This window comes from Macadamia integrifolia, chromosome 8, assembly GCF_013358625.1.
Source record: "Macadamia integrifolia cultivar HAES 741 chromosome 8, SCU_Mint_v3, whole genome shotgun sequence".
Taxonomy (NCBI): domain Eukaryota; kingdom Viridiplantae; phylum Streptophyta; class Magnoliopsida; order Proteales; family Proteaceae; genus Macadamia; species Macadamia integrifolia.
In genome coordinates this window covers 9,096,242-9,121,166 of record NC_056564.1, presented here as the reverse complement: position 1 = coordinate 9,121,166, position 24,925 = coordinate 9,096,242, and the positions used below count along the sequence as shown (strand labels likewise).

The window sequence follows — 24,925 nt, the reverse complement described above, 5'->3', positions numbered from 1 at the left end:
TGATCTAACAATATATTTGTTTTTTTAAGTAAGATTCCTTAAATAAATAAAAAATCACTATCCTTCTCAAATGAAAAATGTTGTACAATCTTGACTTTTTAAGCAAAGTAGATTTGGTTTTTAAAAATTTATCCATCGGAAAAGAAACGGAGAACAGATTGCAATTCTGCTATTATATAGTCCGCTGACTCCTTGTTACCTCAACTAAAACTTTTCTCTCTCTCTCTCTCTGCAACTGAGAAGTGAAGTGGAAGGGGGCGGAAAAAGAAGGGATAGAATTAGATTATTGAGAAGAAGAAGAAGAATATCCAAGGAAAAGACGGGTTGCTTTGGTTGCGAGCTTCAGTTTGGCTTCTTCTCAAGTCACAACTCCGAGACGATATTGACGAAATAGCAGAAATTTCAGGACATTCAAAGCTACCTTCTCTTCTTCCTTAGGTTGGATCTGAGGTAGGAAAAGATTACCAAACCTCCTTCGTTGCTTTTCTAGTGATGAAAGATTGCCCACTCTGCGTTTTGTGATTACGTAATTTATCTTATTTTCTTTCCTTCTTAAGCTTCTTTCGGTTATATATAGAAACCTCATAAGCCCTATCGTTTTCACATCCTCATCCTCCTAGACCAGTTGGAGAGAATTCTTATATTCTTCTTTGAAAAATATTTCCAAAATGTTGTTACTAATATATTTTGTCTTCTGGAATTGACCCAGGAATATGTTTTGCATTCAAACTTTCTAATTAATTAATTATGGGAGGAAGAGAGATGAAGAACTTGGCGGTGCAACTGTTTTTGGGGCGATGGTTCATGGTTTTTTCTTCATTTATTGTCATGTCCATGGCAGGCTCGGGTTACTTGTTTGGTATATATTCAAATAATATCAAAGAAGTACTTGGATATGACCAAACTTCGCTCAATTTAATTAGTTTCTTTAAGGAAGTTGGAGCCGTGGGTGTGTTCTCTGGGATCATTGGTGATCTCTTACCACCATGGCTTGTACTACTTATAGGGGCAATGGTGAACTTTGCAGGCTACTTTGCAATTTGGCTGGCAGTTACACAACGCATATGCCGACCCAAATTATGGCATATGTGTATCTATATATTTCTAGGTGGCAATATGGAGTCATTAGCCAATGCATCATCACTCGTTACAGCAGTCAAGAACTTTCCAGGAGGACGAGGAATTATAGTGGGTCTCCTCAAAGGATTTATGGGTCTCAGTGGTGCAATCTTGACTCAACTCTACCTTGCAGTCTATGGTAACGATTCAGTGTCCCTCATTCTTCTCATAGCTTGGCTTCCTACTGCTATATGTGTGTTGCTGGCTCCTACTTGTAGGATTATAAAGGTTGTTGAGGAACAAAAGAAAGATTTTAACATTTTTTTATACTTTCTCTACACATCACTTGTTCTTGTTGGGTTTTTAACGGTTATAATAATTTTGGAGAGAAGTGTTAGCTTCTCCAGAGCTGCATATCGTGGGAGTGCGGCTGTTGTTCTACTGTTGCTTTGTCTTCCATTGGCAATCGTTTTAAAGGAAGAGATTAATCTTTGGAAGAGCAAGAGAGAATCCTTGGACAATGCTGATTCTTATCATCTCATAACAACAATTGAGGAGCCTATGGAACAATCTGCCATTGAATCAACTCCACCTCTAGAGGCAGTGTCACCCTTGACTACTCCAATCTCTCGATGGACCCAAATGTTAAAGGCACCAAACAGAGGTGAAGACTACACTATATTGCAGGCACTGTTAAGCTTTGATATGTTGATTCTTTTTGTAGCAACATTTTGTGGCATTGGCGGGGCATTAACGGTCATTGATAACATGGGACAAATAGGATTGTCTCTTGGCTATCCATCTAGTAGCCAAGACATTTTATTATCGCTGGTAAGCATATGGAGCTTTCTCGGACGAGTGGCAGCTGGCTTTGTATCAGAGATCTTTGTGAGTAAATACAAGATGCCAAGACCATTAATGCTCACCATGATCCTCCTCTTGTCATGCATGGGTCATCTTCTTATAGCCTTTGGTATTCCAGGTTCTCTTTATGTATCATCAGTGATCACAGGGTTCTGTTTCGGGGCCGAGTGGACATTGATATTGGCCATCATATCTGAGTTATTTGGGCTCAAGTACTACTCTTCATTGTTGAACTTTGTATCCCTGGCGAGCCCGCTTGGTATGTATGTTCTAAATGTGATCGTTGTGGGACACCTTTATGACAATGAAGCAAGGAAGCAACTTGTTAAGTCGGGGTTTAGGAGGGCCCATGGGGAGAGCTTGGAATGCAGTGGAGCACAATGTTTCAAACTCTCGTTCATGATAGTTTCATCTTTGATTTTGTTGGGGTCTCTACTCTCTTTTATACTTGTGCTTAGAACAAGAAAGTTCTATAGACGTGATATCTATAGGAAGTTCAGGGAGGAGGGAATCAGGGATGAGACAGAGGAGATACGAGAAGCAAGGGGTGGGTGAGATAGAAGAGACATAGAAAGTTCATTAAGTTCATTGATGTTGATTTTGGACAGGATTTTTTTTTTTTTTAAATGAACATGTTCTTTGTAGGTTGTACTATATTTTTGCGACCAGTAGATTTGAATAACAATTTAACCTCTCATTCCAATTGAGCATTTCACTAGACTGAATCAATTACATCAATGGTGTTACTATTCATAGATTTCTTGCAAATATGGCCTTATACCTACCAACTACATCCCAGGAGACCAATGGGGTTGGTAGCCTAGTAGTGAAAATGCCCTCAACCTATCACCGCTCTAGTTGACTGATTGTTCAAGTCGGTCGGTTGTATGTTTGAGTCTTGGCATGTCCACTATCGTCCATTGATCATAGAGACTGTATAATTTAAATAGCTACAAAAAATCACTAGGGGCAGTTTGATGTCTGGATTAGTGCAGGAGACCGTTATTCTCAATTCCCATCAGGAGTTTCTATTCATGACTTCACTGTTTTTCTATTCATAACATTAAGAATGATTCATTTCTTTTTTATTTATTTTTCTCTTCTTTGGGTGATGCCTCAAACTGAGGGAGGGTTGTTGAGTATTTTGATTATTGCTTCACAAAAATTCAGAATAAGTGATGGTTACAAAGACTCCATTCTGAAGATGTATTTTATCAGATAAATGGCGCGACGATGGAAGTCTTGATTTAGCTTCTGAACTATAGAGAGAAGATATGTGGGGGCCATATGGTGTGTATGTTCCCTAATGACATTGGACCAAGTTTTCCTAGAATTCATTCACCTAGGACTAATGTGACCATGTACAATGGGGGATAGATAAGGGTCACATCTAGACTGTCCCATTGTTCAATGACTGATTCTCATTGAATTCCAAAAGAAACAGAATCGAAATAAATGGATGATTCAATATATATGGTCAATTTATGTCTAGGACCTTTGGTAAGTTCTCATATTTAAGGTTTGATTCTAAGGTTCTTGAGACCAATTTCAATCAGATTCAGATTAAAATCGATGGAGACCAATTCAATCCTTGATTTCGTGTTTTAAAACACTTCTTAGAAACCAGGTTCTTGCGAAAATCATATCAAAACTGGCATTGATGTGCCATCTTATTCCCTCTAATTCCTTATGATTCTATCCTATTTCCCCATCAATTCTGATTGATTCCAATCGATTTGGATCAGAATTGGCCGATTCTTTCTTTTATAACAATGATGGAAATCTTATAGATTGATTAGGTCTACTGGCACACCTGGGCCTTGGCTTGGCACTGCAAGCGGAGTTCCTGCCTGAGGGTTAGTGACTTGATCAACTCTTCTCAAGTGCATCAGTGCTTGGTTTGCATCTATTTCCTTGCTTTGCAATAAGTGTGGACTTGGGCCCCTATTGACTACTCCGTGACTATGTTCTTAGCCCCGATATGGGTCTACGATGTAATAACCAATAGGTCCTTGAACCTAAAAAATGAAAAATAAATAAAAATAGTAATTACTTTATTTCCTATTCTTTCATACTTGTAAAAACTAAAAAGATATTCTTATGATTTTCAAATACCAAAAACAATAAAATTAAGGCCATGATAATTTGGAAGTCGATAAAAAGAAAAGAAAATAGAACAAATATAAATAAAATAAAATTTGTATTATGTAATAATTTTTTATGTGTTTATCTACCTATTCAAATTCAAAAAATTTTGAACTTTTACTTTTCTTCTCTTGGCTTCCAAACCAACATGTTACAAAATCTCTCTATGGACTTTAGATCTTCAATTCTCCCTTCCCTCCCTCTTCCCCTCTTGTTCTCCATCGATTATTACTTCTTTCTCTGGTGTGGAGTACACTTGTCTACTCTAGGTCATCCATTCATCACATTTGTTGGTAACTTCAATCTTGTTTCTAAGGATGCAGAATGGACACTATTATGTTATTTATCAAAATCAATTTTTATATTTTTTGGGCTGGACTTTGATACAGCAGGAAGGGCGTTTGAAGTAGAAGCCAAGGGATTTCTCGTTATTTGGATAAATTTCCAACTTTTATGTTATGGTTGGATCAAAGTTTCGCTGGAAGAGTAAGAACTTAACGGGACCCTCTCTCTCTCTTTGTCTGTTTCGAGAGGTAGGGTGCCTTTGGTTCTTCTTTTCATGCTACAACCTGGCCCCAGTCGATTACTAGAAGGATGAACCCAATTCAAAATATGAACCAGAAAATAAAATATCTATTAAACCGATCATAGGAATACCAGTTACAATACTTATCAGACAAAGAGGAATCATTCCAATAGTATTGTGACCATTTACCCCACTTCTCTCCATATTTCATTAAGTGGTCATGCTATAGGCAAGTGATCAAAGAGCACTACCATTGGGTTGTGAACCCATAGAAGCATGGACTGATTCAGCACTACTAATCCATTTGCTCTTGAAGTTTGATAAGGTTATATGGCCATGGGCATGCTTTTTATGTGTATGTGTTTGATAGTAATTGTCTTATTAAAAGCCGTTACTTGTTTGTAAGTGTCTTTGTAAACAATAAAGAGAAACTTTATGACATTTATTTTTCTTTTGTCACTTCACAAGAGGCTTTGGGTTGGCAGGGAATTTGGGGTTACAAAAATGTTTATCCGTTTTCAATAAAAATCATATTTTCTCCCTGGACATTCAATGGTTCTTGCCATTACTTTTTTATTTTACATGGATACATCAAATTTTTTTTCTTTTTTTTTTTTTCAAAAAGCAAAACTAATCTTGATGTTATACTGCAAATGTATCCAATTGGATTTAGGATCTTCACATGTCTTACTTATCGTTTCACTCTTCAAATTGTGTCCTAACTTTTCCACTGAAGCCTTAGTCACCCTCAACGTACCTTTAATGAATAATTCTCCGATAATTATCTTTGTTGGCAGTTTTGATGTCTCGATTTATAAGGTTGGGTGATTGTGTTCATTGTGTTTAGATGCTATTAAGTTTGTCTCGAATTCTTGACCCGTTTTGAAGATTGACCCGATCTGGCATGTTTTGGTGGCGACCCGAATGAGAAATTTTTTGAGATATCTGTGATGGAAGCAGAGGGGTTGGGCCGATCGATGGGTTGACCCACAATTTGAAGTATATGTATAATGTACTGTTGCTTGTTGATAAAGTCATTATATTCCAGGATTTTCACGCAGCTAGGGTTTCAGGACGAGTTTTTCCTCACCGCTGCTAGGGTGTAATTTCTATTCTGCATAGTGAATCATCTTCTTCTTCGCCCGATGACGTAGCACACCACCCTGGTGTGTGAACCTCGTTAAATCTCTGTGTCGTACGAATCTATTGTCTCTTTATTATTCGTGGTTCTTGGTGTTTGATCTTACAAATGCCATAGAGCTTCTTTAATTAAGTACAACTCATCATAGGTATGGAGGAATTCATAATAGTTACTTAGGCTCAAACCATATGAGAAGCTATAGTGTGGTTGTCAGAGTGTTTTAACTTCTACTTGATGTTCAATTGCTATACAAAACTATATATTTTTCTTAATTATTTGTTGTAATTATTTTATAATGGGGCGTGCTCCTCTTCTTTACTCAATAAATGAGGACCAGAGGGTAGATGTATGATGTGTTTGTGAATGTTTAACTTTATATATATACTAGTAAAAAAAACACGTGCAAATGCACGTGGGAGAGCAGAAATGACTAAGATTAAATCAAAGCTTCATGTGTTGTCTTATGCTCTGTGTGTGTGTGTGTGTGAGAGAGAGAGAGAGAGAGAGAGAGATTGTAACCACTTAAATTTATAGAGAAAAAGAGAGAGATTATTTAAAATAGAACATCTAAGTCTCCTACATTTGTATTACAACTTTGAAATTTATAATTCTTTAAGAAGGTCTACGTTTTTCTGCAAAAGATAAAATGAACCAATTTCTTGAAGATCCTGAAGTTTTGTTCACTTTCAGCTCCAACTTCCTCCACAAGAATGCCCCCACATTCAATATAATGACTAAAATCAAAAGTAGGCACTCCTCCAAGATTTATTGAAAAACAAAACACCCCAAATAGTCCAAAACCCACAATGAAGCCCATAACGATGCCAAAGTAAAACCAAAGCATATCCATCCATTCTCCATCTATATTTCCTTCATTTTATTTGGCATATGCTGAAGGTGGAGATATGTTAGTATCAGGGCAATTATTAGCTAGAGGGCACTCACAAAGTCTAGAGTTCCCAATTTACATGAATGCATCACTAAATGTCCGAAGCTGGTTCAAGTGGCTCAAGAAAGTTAAAGAAGATATGCTTGGAGGAATTTGACCAAAAAGTTCGTTTATGGAGAGGTCTAGGGTTTCCAGACTTTGCAAATCCTTTATCTTATATGGGATATGTCGTGTTGAATGATTCATTGATAGGTTCAAGGTACCCATTCCTATCAGTCTTGTTGTCTCACCTGTAATGTTTCCTAATAGTTGATTTCTTGAAAGATCAATGCTATTCACCAAGTTAAAATGATTGTTGTATTCATATTCACTTTCTTTTGTATTCACCTATTGCTTACTCCATATTTCATATTCACTTTCTTTTGTATTCACCTATTGCTTACTCCATACCCTAAAACTTTATGAATATAATGTGGAATTTCTCCATGAGTAAATTTCTCCTAAGATTTAGATCAGTGACATTCGACCAAATGGGGAAAGAACCCTTTAATTGAAACTCAAATATACCATAAATGCACTGAAAAATTCCAAAGAATTCAGAACCTTCCCTCTAATTTGATTGTAAGAGAGATCCAAAGTCGTCAAGCTCTGCCAAGTACATAAATTTCAAAAGCCATCGGGTATGGTGTCTGAAATTCCTACATTTGTGAGACTTAAACTGGAGAGCTCCTTTTGAGTTGCAAGCCATGAGGAAAAATTGGGGTCCACTTGGAGTTTAGATATAAAGATTTCCTCTAGACTAAAAGTTGGAATCCTGACACTGAAATTAATTATAAGCCTCTTTATAGATTCAATTCAACCAACTATGAAAGTCTTCCAATAGATTCAGGAATAGTTGCATCCAATTGATTGTTGGAAAGGTCCAATAATGTTAGGGATGATAATCCTCCAATGGACATTGGAATAGGACATGTGATTTGAGCTCCATTGAGGTCTAATGTTCTCAAGGATGGCAAGTTTCCATAGAATCCATGTTTTTGGGTACCTCAAAGAAGGTATAGACCACAGAGCCATTGAAGATCCTTGATGGTTAAATCATAATCCAAACTGGAGTTCAAGATACTGCAATGTTGACAAGTTTCCAAGGTGATGAGGAATTGTTCCACTAAATGATGAAGAAGAGAGATTGAGATACCTTAAGTTCTCAAGTGGGCTCCCTTCAACATTGTTGGAACTGGGGTCCAAGTAATTCAAATGTTTTAATTTTAGCAATGAAGGACTTATCTTTCCAAAGAAGCTGAAATAGATGGTCCTAAGTCGAGTTTGGTTACATGGCCAGTCTCATTGTTGCAACTCACCCCTGTCCATATGCAGCAATCACCACTGATCCAACAGGAGAGCCATCCCAAATTGTCGTTTAGACCACCTGAATTGGTCGGTCCAACTGATTTAAAGTATTGGAGTGAAAACGGGATTGGCATTGGAATCGATCGGATCCAGCTGAGGAGATGGAAACTGAAGAAGATGATGAGGAATCCACAGATCCAATTCTGATTCTGGCACCAATGATTAGAATTGGTATCCACTGATTTCGATCTGGATCTCCAATTCCTGGTTCTTCAAACCATAGTCTCATCCGGGCGGGTGACTTATATGTATATATATATGCTTCTTTTGTATAAAAATGTTATTTTTGGTGCTTTTATTGGTATGCGTATAGATTACAGTGTAACTGAGAAGCGTGGAATCATTTTACCATTTTTTTTTTGTTTTTTTCTCCCCGGAAAAAGAGAAGGTAATGAAAGAATATAAAATATCTAGTTCGATGCGTTCGACACAATCTTCTCAAAGCTTCACGCTGCAAACCCTACCTGAACCTAGATTTTGGAGTCGTACGCTCTGTCTCCGGCGTCACTCTCATCTTTCTTGCAGCAACCCTAGTTGGTATGTTGTTTCTTCTTCATCGTCATGTTCTCCTTATTCGATTATGTTTTTTCCCCCCTCCTCTTCCTCCCATCGTCTTCGATTTTGTTTTATTTTCCCCCATTTTTTCTTCTACTTCTTCCTCTTATTATTCTTCTGCTGTTTTCCGCCTTGAATTTCTTCTACTCCTTCGTCTCCTCTTCAATTCTGTTTTCTTACCCTCTTTTTCTTATCTTTATACTGCTTCTCGCCTTTTTCTCGGTAGTTCGGTTATTATAGAAGCTGTCTTCCAAATTTATTAATTGTTATTGATTATCCATTGTCATTTCCACCTCAAATGTGTGTGTTCATACAATGGCGAGTTTATTATTTGTTAGGTTTAGTTGCATAATTGTACGAATAGTGATGTTGAAGTCTCAAATTCTTCTATATTATTAGTTATGTGTTCTTATTGCTTGATATGCTAAAGTGAAAGAAATTATTCTATGTTATTTTGCTTCAAATCTGAATTCTTTCTGTATTCTATATTATTCTATGTTTTTGAGCTTTTTGCGTTGTTTTGCAATTTGCTTTTCTCGCAGTTTCGTTAGTTTTACTGTCAAGTCTCATTTTTCTTTCTGTTAATTGTTTCAAGATCATGATTATTGTTTTGATTTTTGAATTCAACCAAAGAAACTATATGTTAGCATACAAGTTTGCTGTTAGTTTGATAGGCTGTTAATTTAATCATGAATGTGTAGCTTTAATGAGCTGTTGAATTATGCTTCTTTATATCCTATACTTTATTCATTATTTTTGAATTCTCATTTTAGGCCATGACTAGAAATCTAGCATAATTATATCATATTGCATTATGGCTTTTATGTTGATTCTTGATGTAGCATATAAGCTTAATTATATCATTGCTACAAACAACAACAAAGCCTTTTCCCAACTAAATGGGGTTGGCAAGATATGAAGCAAAGGAAATAAAAAGAAAAGAGATATAATAGATATTTAAACGTCTAACACAACACCTCCGGTACATCCCACTTAAATGCGATCGGCAACATGGATCTTTGCCTTTATTATATCATTGCTATACTAAAGAGATATAATAGATATTTAAACGTCTCTTTTGTGCTTCTTTATTCCCTTATTTCCATATCAGATCCATGTAGGGGACCCCATTTAGTTGGGATAACGTTATGATTGTTGCTGTTGTTTGTACTACTTTGGCGGTCCTCCAACTCCTTAGGTCATCTAGGCTTTGTGACAATTGGAATAGGCATATTTGCTGATGCGTATGTGCGCGTGCACACACACACAGACACACACACACACTAATACAAGGAAACACATTTGCGAACACACACACACGCGCACACACACACACACTCACTATTGGTCACAAGATTGGCAACAGAAGCTGAGATAGTTACTGACTCTTTGGAGTACTGATAGGCAGGATTGCTACCATCACTTGTATGCACTGATTAACCTAATGTGCAACGGTAGCTGAGCAGAATTTCCATCCATCAACATGGGATTTGATAATGAGTGCATTCTAAACATTCAGTCTCTTGCTGGTGAATACTTCTGTCCTGTTTGTCGCTTGCTTGTCTACCCCAATGAAGCCATACAATCACAGTGTACTCATCTATACTGCAAGCCTTGCTTAACATATGTTGTAAGCACTACCCGTGCCTGCCCTTATGATGGCTACCTGGTGACTGAAGCAGATTCAAAGGTTTTCCCATCTCCTGATATTTACTGTATTAAACTGTCTTGTTTCGGTTCCGATCTTGTCATATATTCATGTCTTAATTTTTTTAATTTCTTTTTTTTGTCCTTTGCAGCCTCTTGTGGAATCAAATAAAGCTCTTGCTGAAACCATCGATAAAATAGCTGTTCACTGTCTCTATCACAGGAGTGGATGCACATGGCAGGGTCCATTATCAGAATGCACATCACATTGTGCCGAATGTTCCTTTGGCAATTCCCCGGTTGTATGCAACAGGTGTGGTACTCAAATTGTGCATCGACAAGTACAAGAACATGCACAGAACTGCCCTGTGAGTGTGGAGCAACTTTCTTTTTATATTATTGTTCTTGGTTGAATTGTTCTTATTACAATAAGATGACTATATTGGTTTAATAACAGGGTGTGCAGCCTCAAGCACAACAAACTGAGGTTTCCCAGGATGCAACCTCTACATCAGTTGCTGCAACTTCAACCGAACAAAACCAAGCTGGTGCTCCAGCAGGGGCACCAGCATCTCAAGCCCTGTCTGGCCAGTCATCCCAGACCAATGTGGTACCTGTGTCTGGACAAGACCAAAATCAAGCCAGTGCCAATGTTCAGCCCCAATCTGTCGCTCAGGCTATGCCAACTCCAGAGCAGTGGTATCAGCAACAGCAGCAACAACTGCTATACCAACAATACTATCAGCAATACCCTGGATATGATACCTATCAACAACATTATCAGCATTATGATCTATACCAACAACAATCCCATCAGCAATATCAGCAGCAATACCCACCGACTCGTCCCCCACATGTACCGGGACAGAACCCACCCCAGGTGCATATGCTACCCCAGGCCCAACCTCCGTCTCAGCTACAAGCGCAACCCCAGCCACCAGTGCAACCTCAACCTCAACCTCAACCTCAACCTCAACCGCAGTCACATGCTCATTCTCAACCTCATGCACAGCTCCAGGCTCCTGTGGTTGTGCAGCCTCAAATGCAGGGACAGGTCAACTCTCAACAGCAACTTCAACCAGTAGCACAACCTCCTTTCCAGGGGTACCAGCATCCTCAGCCATATTCACAGGCTCAGCCTCATCAACAGCATCCAGCCCATTCTCATCCTCAAATGCAGCATCTCAGCCCCATCCTCATCCTCAACCTCAACCTCAACCTCAATCTCAACCTCAACCTCAATTTCCTCCACCTTCCCAGCGTCATCCCCACCTCAACCTCATCCTCAGCTTCATTTCCTCCACCTTCCCAGCGTCATCCCCACCCTCAACCTCAGCTTCAGGCCCCTCCGCATCCTCCATCCCAAACCCAGTCCCAGGCTCAGGCTCAGGCTCAGGCTCAGGCTCAGTCCCAACCACAGCTGCAGACCCAGCCCCTTCCACCGCCTCAGCCACAACATCCATCGGCTCATGCAGTGACAGGCCACCAATCCTATCTACAACCTCCTCAGCAACAATTGCTTCCAGGTGCCCCTCAACACACTGCTTACATGCCTCAGCAGCAAGGTGTGCCTCATCAGCCACAACATTCTGTTCAAATGCAGAGTCAGTACCCTCCTCAGCAACCGCTGCAAATGCGTCCACCCCTATCTCATGGTCCAGTGCAACAGCAGCAAAAGCCAGCCATATTGCCTCAACAGGGGCAACATCCAAGTATTCCTCCTTTGCAACAGCCTCATGCCAATCAAGCATTAAACCAGCTCCCTGGTTTACATCCACCCCAACAACAGCCTCCTGTGCTACAGAAACAGGTGCAAGAATTCCATCAGCAGGCACCTGGGCATTTGCATGCCTCCCATCCATTCCCTGGGCAGACGCCTGGTTTGGTTCACAATCAGGCCCATCAACAGAGTCTTCTCATGCAACAGCAGCAGCCGCAGCTGCCGCCGCCGCCGCCACCACCACTGCCACAGCAGCAGCTGCCGCCCACACAGTCTCATTTACGCCCTTCAGGCCCGTCGTCGTTGCAGCTACATGCTTATGGCAATCCTCAGTTGCAGCAGAATGTTCCTCTGGGACATGGCTCACAATCACAGCCATCACAAAATTTTTCTGGAAGGCCTATGATGCCAAATCATGGGGTTCCACAACAACCATTTCCACAGTCTCTGGGAGGACCTGCAGTGATGGGTTATGCTAAGCCAAGGCAGCCTGGTCCAAATCAGCCGTCCCAAAACCAAAATTATCCATCTAGTACTGGCATCCGTTCGCATTCATCTTTGGAACAACAGATTGGTAACATTCATCAGCCTGCACTTTCACAATCTGGCATCCAGAACGCCACGTTTCCTGCTCTGCCTATGACAGAGTCTGGGACAAATGTTCCAGAAGCTTATACACGAGCTGCATCAAAGCCAACATCTTTTGAGAAGCCAGCCGATTCCAAACCTGAGAAAAGTGCAAATGGGCTTGAAAATGATACACCTTCTCTCATGGCCGGTGGAAATGGTTCAATTATCGCATCTTCTCAAGATGCTGATTCGTCAGAGCTCAAGGCTCCCAAGTCTGTGATTGATGAAGAAAAGCGTGCCAATCAAGACGAAGGTAAGAACAGCAAGTCTGATCTGTCTGTTAAGGAGATTCTGGGCTCTTCTGAGGCATTGGGAGAACACCTCGGATTAAAGGTGTCAGAAGATGCGTCCGAGGAACTGGTGATTAAGCAGATTGTGAAGGAAGAAGCTAGTGAGAAGCTGTCAGAGCAATCTCCAGGTGGGGCTAAGAGCCATGAAGATGTTCATAGTGATTCCGAGGAGAATTCCCTGTTGGAAACTAAGGAAATTCATGATGCCCCTCAAATGGAGATGACCGAAGGTCAGGATGTGAACAAGCCACTGAATGCCGCAGATGAAGGTGGAGCTGCAGGGTCTTTTCCTGCTGATGAAAGAGAGAACTTGCAGATTCTTCCTCTCCATGGTTCTCAGGATAGAAATTTGGCCCAATCCCATTTCCCTTGGCCTGGGCCTCGCCAACATCCTATGCATTATGGAGCTCGTCCTCCTCACCAGCAAAGACCTCCTGCTCCTGATCAGATGGTACAATCATCAATGCCTCCACCTCAAATGCATATACCAGGGCAGCCTCCCGCCCAAATGAGGCCTCAAGGGTATAATTCCCATTTACATTTATCCCAGCAAGGTCAGCTATCAATTCCACCCAAACATTTCGAGCAACCAATGGTGAAGCAGCCTCATGGTGCTTTTCATGCCGAAGTTTCCTCTGGTGGGGTTCAAGGCACAGGCTCCTTGGTGTCCTTTGGGACGGGTCCAGCTCATCTAGCTCCCCAGAAAGGTCTTGTTGAACCACAATCTATGGTGCCCCGAGGGTATCACAATCAAGGTATTGTTCCTCCTCCCCATGCTGGAGGTCCCAGAATTTCTCCAGGTGAGTCCATGAGAGGACCCCCATTGGGTGGGCCACCACCTGGGGCATTTGAGTCGCATGGATCAATGATGGTGGGTGGACCTCTACATGGTATTGAAGGTCAGATGGGGCATCCACGTCCTACTAATCCTATGGAAGCTGAATTCCCTGTGAATAAGAGGCCTGGTTATATTGAAGGTATACAACCTGATTCAAATCTTTCTGGACTTCCAGAACGTATTCCGTTTGAGCAGGCTTCTATCCCTTCTAATAAGATGAAAATGAATGGAGTTCTGGGAAAGGGTGTGACTGCTGGTGGACAGGACCTATCATTTCCACATGGTTTCCAGGAGGAAAGGTTTAAGTCATTGCCAGATGAGAGATATAAAGGATTTCCGCAGGAAGGCTTCAATCAGCCAAAGGAGGAGCGCTTCAAGCAGTTCCCGATGGAACCAGGTAGGCACATGGTCGGTCGAAGAGAGTTTGAGAAAGATTTGAAGCAGTTCCCAAGGCCAGTTCATCCAGATGAGTCTGGTCCCAAGTTTGAAAGTTACTTCTCATCAAGGCCTCATGGCTTTGGCATGGAAGCAGCACCGAGACCTCTCGATAGGGCACCTGTTTTTGGTCGTGATGCAGGATCCAAATTGGATGTTGTTGCCAGTGCTGCTAGTTCAAGATTGTTGCCTCCCTATCAACCTGGTAGTTTTTCAGGACATCCCTTGGATTCGGGAGAAAGAGCTAGGTCAGCTGGCCTTCATGATAACATTGGAATAAAGGCTGATCCTGCTGGAGCTCACTCAGAGTTCCATGGACCTATCTCTGAGTTTGGTAGGCATCGTGTGGATGGTATGGGACCTCCAAGAAGTCCTGGCAGAGAATACCCAAGCAGATTTGGAGGTATTTCTGCTGGTTTTCCATTGGGTACTCAGTCACGCCTGGAAAATATGGATGACCGAGAGTCACGTGTTTTTGGTGAACGATCCAAGCCTTTCAATCTTCCTTCAGATTCAGTTGGCAGTGTATTTCATGATAGTAAGTTTCCCATGTTGCCTGGCCATATGCGAAGAGGTGATTCTGATGGTCCTGGGAACCTGCAAATGGGTGAGCACATGGGATCTAGTGCATTGCCTGTTCATTTGAGGAGTGGTGATTTGGTTGGTTCAGACATTCTACCCGGTCATTTGCGGAACCATGGACCTTTTGGACCTGGTAGTTTAGGTCATTTGAGGGGAGGTGAACCTTTGGGTACTCGTAACTTGCCGGGTCATATGAGGATGGGTGAGCCAGCTGGTTTTGGTGCTTTCCCCCGTCATTTACGTATCGGTGAGTTGTCTGGGCCTGGGAATTTGCCATCTCATCAACGAGTTGTAGAGTCAATCAGGGGACGCTTCAATGAACCTGGACTTGGGGGCAGCTATCCTGTCTCAGGATTTCCAAATGATGGTGGATTTTTTCCAGTAAGTTGCATATTTAGTTATTACCTTCTATTTTAGATCTCTCTTGCTGAATTTTTTTCTGGGGTGGGTGGGTGTGTGTGTATTAGGAGAGGGGGGTGAGAATAGACTGGACATGCATGGTGCATGGTTGTGGATATAGATTCAGTGAGTGTTATATTGTTGACATTTTGTTGTATGGGCTTGGTTGTCTTATTGTTGTCAACTCTTCAGGGTGACATGGAATCCTTTGATCACTCAAGAAAGAGGAAGACAGGAAGTGTGGGATGGTGCCGTATATGTAAAATTGATTGTGAAACCGTTGAAGGTCTGGACCTGCATTCCCAGACACGCGAGCACCAGAAGATGGCCATGGATATGGTCCTGAGCATCAAGCAGGACAATGCCAAGAAACAGAAATTGTAGGTTATGTTATATGTTTTTGTGTGATAATGCTTCATTTTGCTACTACAGGCGTAAACCTTATACCCCTCGTCTTGAGGAATGACATCCTCGTTTGACTACTCACATGGGATGTTTAGTACAAAATACCTACCCAAAAAAAAAAATTCTTGTTTGACTCTGTGGTTTTTCTTTGACTTGTAGAGCTTCAGATGACCATACTGTTGAAGATGGAAACAAGTCCAGGAAGGTCAATTTTGAGAGTCGTGGTAATAGGCATTAAGGCAATGCTACTACAACTTTTGATCAAACTGCCAATTCTGAAGGGAACATGATTTGTTGCTGCCTGGAAGTCATTTTGTTTTTTCCTTCAGTAATTTTGCATCAGACATGTTGGTGATTAACGCTTCTATGTTTGCCTTTTTGTTTTCGGGTTGGTTTATGCAGTTTTATTGTTTCAGGTCGCTGCTGTGTTTAATGGAGATGGTTCTTTGGAACTGAAGTTTCTGTGGCAAGTTAAGTTTATTTACAATTGTGGCTTTTTTAGCTTGCAACTCATTCTGGATTTTCTATGATGGAACCAAAATACGTAGGCATGTGTCATGTTTTTACTTTTTACATTGTCAAGACCAAGCTCTGTTACCTTCACATAATGGTTTCCAGATGTTTTAGGATGATAGTAATATACATGAGTTTCATTTGAAGACTTCGTCAATCAATTCTAAGTATACTTTTTTGAAGTCGCCTTCTCTAGACTACTGGTGTATTTTCTGGAATGCAATATTCATTTATATGATATGCATTACCAAGTAGACATGATTTAATGAAGAACCCTAATCTGGTGATGTAGTCCCGTAATTGAAGACCAAAAAAAGTACCAAAACTGAATCTTTTCTTGGAGAATAAAATCCAGAAAAGGAAGAAATCAGTCAAAATCAAGAGCGTAGATGGTCTAGAGTTCAGCAAACAAGGGTAGAACAATTGCTGAAATTACTCGATCCAAGGACTGGATCAGAAATTACAAGTCATTACAAGTAGCACTAGGAGAGGGGTATGCCAGTAAATTTACCACTTAAAATCCGAATATAGGAATATGATGAACAATCAATTCTGATCTTCGACCATAAAAAGCAGAAATAACAGATAAGTAAAAACCAGAATTCAATTCAGTTTGCTGATGCACACAATATCAATCAAGAAATAAGGGCAGAATTGGAATAATGAAATAACTCCAGATCAGCAGGTCTGATCTGAGAGAAACTGGTCGAGTTCTTCCTTGTGGGTTTAGAACAACTCCTTAAAAGTTGAGGATGTTCCAATGGCTATATTCCTTCAATTGAAATTTGTGTAAAAAAATCCTTTGCATATTAATTCCAAATCAGATTAGGAATTGCAAAAATTTCAGAACACTTACTTGCGTTAATGGAGAAGAAGATGGAAGAAGAATAAGGGAAAGAGAATGGCATCCGAGCTTCCCACCGCAATTTTTATGAAATTGTTTCATTTGCTTCTCTTCCATGGAAGTTTCATTTTCCCAGAATGTATCCTAATTTTTGGTCTAATTCTTCTTCTGATGATCAATTCAACCTCTGATCAAAAAGATTCAAGTTTAAGTGTACATGGATCAAACATTTAACAGCCTTGATTGAACACAAGGATGCCTTGATCAAACACAAGGTTCTTCACCAATGGAGAAGAGGAGCAACAAAGGTGGCTTTTCTTTAATCAAAATTTGTATACAATGCTGGATCCCCTTACAAACTTATGTAGAAAACTCAAAAATAGACTCAGAACACTAAAAAGGATAAGCACAGCCCAATCCTTACTAATTGAGTAACATGAACTGAGTAGGAAACTGAAATAATAAAGGAAACTAACTCAAATAGGACTGGACTTGTAGAATCCTAATCCAGCCTAACTAAAACACTTAATAACAATTAAAATAAAGAAATAATGAGAAAGGTTTTAAGTATCCTTCGATACTCACCAATAGGTACCTTATCTTTGAGGTGTACTGATACTATAATTATTAATTAAAAAAAATTTATCACACTGTATCGATCTATATGACCTGATATATGAGTTGATATGGCTCTATACTAATTAATACACTCGATACTTGCATTATGGACACGTTGCTTCATTTTTTATTTTCTTTATTGCACGTATGTTCAGTCTGTGCACAACATCATCTTGGTTGAACATTTACAAGGGACCACTTCCAACTCTGAGTTGGAACTAGTCCGCAACTCTCTATGGTAGTAGACTATTAATACATGTTAAAAATGTCATCATTTATATATTATCGGTTGAATACAATTTACTCATCGTACTATGTTCTTTTTATATATAATTTTATAATTTACAGATTTCTTATTTATAGTGTTTATTCTTTAATGCTATATTTTGCATGCATCCTTTGCATTTCTGTGTATCTTGCATCTTGCTATATTTTGCATGCATCCTTTGCATTTCTGTGTATCTTGCATCTCTCCGATATGATACGTCTCTTAAAATCACCCTTCCGATATGATACGTCTCTTAACACCACCCTTTCGATATGATACGTCTCTTAAAACCACCCTTTCGATATGATACGTCTCTTAAAACCACCTTTTTGATATGATACGTCTCTTAGAATCACCTTTCTGATATGATACCTGATATCGATGCTTAAATCCTTGATAATGACACTGACTAACTAATCCCGTATACCTATCCTCTACTCATATTATAGGCCCATTAAAGTGGCTTGTTATCAAGAAAACCCAATGAACTAAAGGTCCAACGCATATATAACATAACCCAATTGAGTTGCAGCTTTGACTGTTACAAAACTCTGGTGATATAGGGATGTTAGGAACTTAGGAATAAAGTCTTCAACCCTGGGAGTTTATTGAGGTGCAATCACAAGCTCAATAAATAATCCGATGTTATGAATGGCATCTGGGGTGGTGACAACTTCATTCGGAGTGTACTCGGAGTCTTCCTTAATCACTTCCTCTTCTGGTACTACTGCTTTAATTTTGTCTTCATCCACCTCTGCAATGCAAACCTCAACTTTGGTAACTTCTCATCAAAGACTTGAGGTACAAGTTCTTCGTCTTCATGAACAACATTAGATTTTCGTGGAATTTTAACCCCTGTTGAAGCCGAATTATTTCAGTCAAATTCTGATAGTTTAGAAATTTGATATCCGAATTTGGTAGTCATTTTGTTTTGACCCTTGATGAAACTGGAAATTTTCGTCAAAATTTCGAATCATGGTGTTAGATATATTTCTTCTGCTCCATACAACTCTACCATCTGCTCACATTCTTCCTGGGGGGATGAGGTTTTGAGGGTTTTTTGTTAGTTTCAAAAGCCTCCTACTAATGAAAATTTTAGCAAGGCTCTTTTTAGTGGGAATATTGATGATCTTAGAATTGAATTATGGCATTACACTGTTACAGTGATAAGGACTTGTTTGCTATCTGAGGAGCTGGTAAAGTACTTTAAAAATATTGTTGGGTTCTTGGGCGCTATTCATGTCTTTTTTGACAACTAGTGATATTTGCTGCCCATCTTTGATTACACATTGGTAATTTTGTGTTTGATGGTGGATTTGACGGAATAAAACTAGATCATATCGCATTGTTTTGGATCCTACTTTCTGGCAAGGGTTCCATCTCATATCAAGTTCGTCGAACTGCCTTGGGAACTGTATGTTATTCTTACATAGAATTCTTTTGGGCTGGAAATGTAGATTTCAAGTGCTTTTGTTGGACCATGAGAAGATCTTCAACTTGAAGTAGATTCAAAGGAGCCTTTAGTTATCCACTTTGTTATAGTATTGTGGCATGGCTTACTGGTTTATCACGTCTCAAGCATTTTCTTGGTGCTCTGTTTCTACTAGGTAATTGTCTATGCTGCTGAAATAATGTGAAGTTTGCTGTTGTTAGTCGTTCTTCAAATTTTCTTAATATATCAGGTCTTTCATATAAACACGGCACGCATTCTATGATTTTTTTGACTTTACCCTTCTCTCATTTTTTGCAACAGTTCAATTTTTCCCAGAACAGATTTTTTTAGATTTTTTGCAGCTTGATAAAATGATGCATTGGAAAATAGGATTCTGTTTTTTAGTATAAAATGATAAGGGCGTACCCAGTGCACGAGGCTCCCATCACTGCGGGGTCTGGGGAAGGTCATAGTGTACACAGTCTTATCCCCGCTTTGCGGAGAGGCTGTTTCATGACTCAAACCAAGGTCCACCCTCTTTTTTATAAGATGATAGTTTAGCTTATTGTGTTGAATAGTTTCGTTTGTGGATGTTTTGTTTGTATTTAGTTTCTTATCCTCTTATAAAAATCTTTCATTGAGAAGAGAGAACTTTACGGAGTAGGTAAACAAAAGACAAAAATCTCTATTCCAATCTCCTTTGCATTAAAACTAAGGATTCATGGTAGTGTGGGATAATTGAGCAATTTAGCCCTCTAGGTACGAGTAATTGGAAATATATGGTTAGGGAATTACAACAGTTATCTATTAAACAGAATCATTGAGCTTTAGAGAATGTTCAAACCAAAAATAGAAATTAAAGAACAGAGGACAAAAGAAAGTAGGGCGGGATTGGGTCACAGTGACGACTAGAACTTCAATTAAAAATTATTTCAACAGTATAAAGCAGGGTTACAGTTTATATTGTTTAACTAGGCCATTGGCTTTATTTATTATTATTTTTTTGGAGTGGGGGGTTGGGCGGATTCTAAAAGTAGTAGAAATTACAAATATTTGTTTTGCAAAAGTTTTGGAGTTATTGTAGGGTGCATGAGTTATGGCAGATTTCTCTGCTGGTGGATTTGGTTTTTTGGGTGACATGATTTCTGGTTATGGATAATTCCAGTAACATGAACTATTTGGGACGAAAAATTAGAGGACCCTATGATGCATGAAGGTTTCAGAAAACCCTCAAGTTCTTTGGGTGCACTTGTAATCTGGACAATAAAACAGCTCAAATACTCCGGGGCCTAATTGGTTTGACACTGACTTAATATCAAACTCCCTACATTTAGAGTGGCTTAAATTACCTCAGAATGAGCTCCATGTTAACTATAGGCTGAAATCTGAGACTGACCATACCAATTGGTTAACACTAGGTGGGTCAAACAGTCCAATCAATATGCCTCAAGTCTTCCAGCGTGTATTTTGCTGATTCAATGGTCACATGCTGTGATACACTCACGTGTGCGCTTTGTTTGACCTTGCCAGTGGTTATACTGCCTATGTTCCCATGGGCTGCCTGGTTACATTGAAGATACTGGTTAGATTCAACCCAGTAGGAAAATTTGACACAAGCAAAAAATGTGTTGGGTTCATTTCTTTTGTTGTGTATAATTTGTCCTAAAGGTACAAATGTGGAACCAGTTCAACTAAGAACCAACTATACAGGAGGATCAATACACCGTCTAACAGTGTGGGTTTAACCAGTGGTTCCAGCAACACTAAAGAGGACTAAATCTCAGAATTAGAATTAGAAATTGTTCTGGAATTAGTAACTCACAACACAGCATTATCCAACCATTAGCTAAAGATGCGACTGCCATCAAAGTAGGGTCCTGTGGAAGGGCATGCTGCTGTCAAAGTACGGCCTGGATCAGAAGACTTATAATTACAGAGGATAGAAGTGGACTGCAGAAATCTTTAGGTTGGAATTATAGCTTCAGAACCAGGTGATGCTGGAACCTGATACCTCAGCCTTTCAAGGATCATCAACAAAAATTCTGGTAGACAACAGCTCCTCAATTCCTATCTGAAGATGGGTTCGTTGCAGAACAGAAATAGAAACAAAGGAAACCAAAGAAGAAGAAGAAAAGAAGAAGGGATAGATGGTTTAAGCCTCCTACTCTACTAATACTCACGTCTCTCATTTTTTTTTATTTTTTTTTAAATTCATTCAAATTGCTGGGAGGACTCTCAGTGGTCCTGTACATATATAGAGATAGTAGCTATTATAAGAAGGGAATTAGAGAAAACTGCAAAGACAATATTGGGACTTGTACAGCAAGAAAGCTCAAAGAGAACTTAGCTTCCTAGATTTTAACCAAAATAGAAAGTAAATAAAATAGCAATTTAACATAATAGAAACTCTACCCTTTTGTGATAAAAACAGAATGACATTAAAATGGCAACTAACCCCCCTCTCAAGATCCACCTAATCTCCATCAAAAAGGACCCACAAGGCCACACCACTGTTCACGTGAACAGTGTTTTTGTCCTCTTCATTCTTCGATCTACCACAGGCACCCTCTGATCTTAATTTTTTTTTTTTTATTTGTTGCTCTTACTTTTCTGATTGGATCCGATAGGGCAAGATAGAGACACATCTTCCTTCCGATTCTTGGTGTTTGTGGCATGTCTGTTTAGTAAATTGGTTCAACATAATTGGTTTGACTATGATCCTTGAGTATTATATATATTGAGGGATATTGAGGGAGGGAGGGAGGATCAATTTGTAGATATTAATGTTACTTTTCCGTAGGGTATGAATATCCATTAGAGCTATTATTCAACAACAAAAAAAAAAAAATCAGCCATATCCAAACTTAATGGGGTCGGCTACATGGATCAAATAAAAAAATAAATAAAAAGAAGATGAAAAATGAGAGAGGAAAGAGGTAACAACCCTACAAGTCAGGTCTTAGCTAAGTGGGGTCGGCTACGTGGATCCTAGCCCTCTAATAGGCTCTATTAGAGCTATTCTTTAACATATCTATTTATTTGTTATTTTGGTTTGTTCAATTGTAGAGACGTGTGTAGACTGTTCATATGTTCATTTATGTATATTAATTATCTATCATTCGCTAACCAGTCGTGAAAACTTGGACAAAAGCTAAATGCGGAATATGTTGCTGAGAGTGGTGGAGGAAAACATATCTATGCAAGGAAATGCATATTTGTTAGTCTTTAAATTTGTCTGACCCATATGTAGAATTCCCCTAGTGTAGAACTAGAATCACGAGTGATCCTAATCCCAGGTAGGATCTGAAAAATCTGGTTGAATAGAGAGAAATATGAGATCTCGCAAACCATAGCGTAGATGGATCTGAAACTTAGAGTAGATGAAGGTCCTAGATGGGTCAACAAGCCATCAAAAGATGAACCAATTCCAATGGTTGAATTGAGAGTTATGCCGTTGACATGAATTAAGAAGCTTTTGACAACTTTCAATATCTTGAGATTTCAGCCTCCGATGAATCTCAAATTTGGGCAAAGGTCCCTCGTGTGATGCCCAAATATCCTTCAAAAGATGAGCTTCAACTGATGGCTAGTTGGGAAGTTATGCTTGAAGAATGAAAAAAAGAAACTTTATGGAAGTTCTGTAGTATCAGCAGCTATAGGCGTTGAATGTCCTCCAAACTCTGGTCGAATTCCTCTCTAGATGCACCTGAAAAACCCTGAAAAAAGGGGTTAAAGCTGGTCTCTTGTCTGGAAGATAGGAGGGCTCGAATGGTACATTAAAACCATAACAGGTTTGGCTCGACTCTGGTTGCAAGGCTGTGCCTAAAGATTGATGTGTTGGTAAATCTAATAATGATCTTACAACACTCAGAAATAAAGAAGAAAAGGAATCTGATGGTGGGGTTGAGAAGGGGGGAAAAGAGTTTTGGTATGGGCATCTCACCTCTCAGTTTTTGGATATCTCACCTCTCAAGGTAACAACTATCTCAACCATGAGTACACACTTAATTTTCATAAACTTCAAATTTTTTTCCCCCAAATAGTGTTACAAAACTTGGATATAAAGAATAACAAAACAGGAAACAAATGGACTGAAACAAGAGTTTCTAAGTTGTGTCTAACTTGCTAACCAAGCTTAAGAAAATTAGCAACTAACCTAAATCATAAAAATAGAAACTTCTTTGACTAACAGAATAGGAAACTAACTTGACTAACTTGCACACTAAGTAAATTAAAAACTAACTAAACTAAATAGGAAACTAAAAATAAAAGATATTGACCCAAAAGTACTGTTCACGTGAACAGTGTTTTCTGATTCTTGTTTTACTCTTCTTCAAGCTTTGATCTACATCATTCCCTCATCATTTGGATAGGTCCCACATTGTATTTATGGGAGCTTCTATACAATCATATTTTCTCGTCATACAGGAAATCCTTTATTAGAACGCTGATCAGACAAGGAGTGGCTGGATAGGATTGTGACTTGCCTATGAATGCCTAGAATTCCTCTTGTTCCTCATCCTCAAAAATCAATTAAGGACCACTCAAGGAATTTGGTATGTTTCCTTAATATTGCTTTTGTATGATGGATTTCATTGGGCTTTTCATGATGTTAGCAGCTGCCTGCCATGCAGTTAATTTAACTCGAATAGCACACACTCCTCTACAATTCCATATTAAATGTCCACTAGGAGTTGTTTTTGTTTAAGCGATGTCTTGTGATTTTCTATGCTATATACAACAAAAATGATACCATAATATGCCTTCCACTGAATTCTTGATGTTTACTCTTACTATACTCTTTTTTTATGAGTTACAGCTTATAGCTTAAAGTTTTCTAGTTGTCAATCTAGCACATGTAGTTAACCAGAAAGCATTGAAACCTTTAGAGTTTGAATAGATGTGTGTGATTCAGAATAGTTGGACCATTAGATCTATGCTGCAGTTTACATGAGTTGAAATAGTTGATCCGTCTTTTATCAAATTCGAGATTGTGGGGGAGATTGAGTCGGCTAACCAAATAGAAGGAGAAAAAAATTCTTTATAACTGTTACAAATTTTCAATCTTAAGGGTTTATCAGTTTCTTTGTTAAACACTCGTATGAAACAATAGTTGTGAATTGATATATGGCCATAAAAAATGTAAAAAGAGTAAGGTTTAATCCCAAACCAGTCTAATTGTTTTCCAACTTAGATTCGTATGCTCATAAATTGTTAGATTGTCTAGAGGTTCATCTTAGGCCCTCTTTGGTATAATTTCTTAATTTCTTTTGGTATTTATGACCTTTTTATCTGATATTATTTATGAGTAATTTTGGGTCATTTATGTAGTTCTCTTAGATGGTCATTGGGTTATCGATTGAAATATGAAAGAAATTCTCTTATTGTGCGGACTTTTGTTTTCTTATTATTTTTTGTGCTTAGCGGGGCTATCAAGAATTTGTTAACTCATTCCTCCTTTTAAAAAAGTAGGTTGGGTGATGGATTGTCTTGGTAGACGTAGTGCATGTAGGACACTTTGGCTTGACTGATCTATATGGTACGTCACATAGACAACCGATACCTTATTACATCCGGTTGTTATAAGCCTGTGGCTGATTTGTAATGGTGCGTCAAGTTGACCACTTATTATAATTAGCCATAACCCGTGAGTCTTTTTGCATGGATCCTTGCACTTGTCCTTGTTTAGAATCTCCATGTAGCCGACCCATTAAGTTG

At 39.1% G+C, this 24,925-nt stretch overlaps 2 protein-coding genes across 7 annotated transcripts in view; both read left to right on the top strand.

Annotated features, from left to right (window-relative positions):
* The first annotated feature begins 219 nt into the window (after window positions 1–219).
* On the top strand, window positions 220–2,626 carry LOC122086359 (protein NUCLEAR FUSION DEFECTIVE 4-like). Its single transcript, XM_042655124.1, has 2 exons — window positions 220–450; window positions 710–2,626. Exon 2 carries the CDS (start codon window positions 748–750, stop codon window positions 2,476–2,478), a length of 1,731 nt encoding a protein of 576 aa, XP_042511058.1. The 5' UTR covers window positions 220–450; window positions 710–747; the 3' UTR covers window positions 2,479–2,626.
* A 5,808-nt stretch (window positions 2,627–8,434) lies between these two features.
* LOC122085817 (autism susceptibility gene 2 protein homolog) overlaps window positions 8,435–24,925 on the top strand; it is a 44,056-nt gene continuing 27,565 nt past the window's right edge. For 2 of the 6 annotated variants that reach the window (XR_006142230.1, XR_006142229.1), the window contains exons 1-8: window positions 8,448–8,568; window positions 9,995–10,276; window positions 10,386–10,601; window positions 10,691–15,109; window positions 15,320–15,507; window positions 15,692–16,002; window positions 19,233–19,382; window positions 23,636–23,763. Coding sequence is in view for 1 of the 6 variants with exons in the window: in XM_042654408.1 (XP_042510342.1) it covers window positions 10,070–10,276; window positions 10,386–10,601; window positions 10,691–15,109; window positions 15,320–15,507; window positions 15,692–15,770 (5,109 nt within the window). In the remaining 5 variants the exon portion in view is untranslated. Of the gene's footprint in view, window positions 8,569–9,990; window positions 10,277–10,385; window positions 10,602–10,690; window positions 15,110–15,319; window positions 15,508–15,691; window positions 16,106–19,232; window positions 19,383–23,635; window positions 23,764–24,925 lie in introns of those variants that run through there. The other 4 variants (XR_006142231.1, XR_006142228.1, XR_006142232.1 and 1 more) reach the window with 4 other exon arrangements.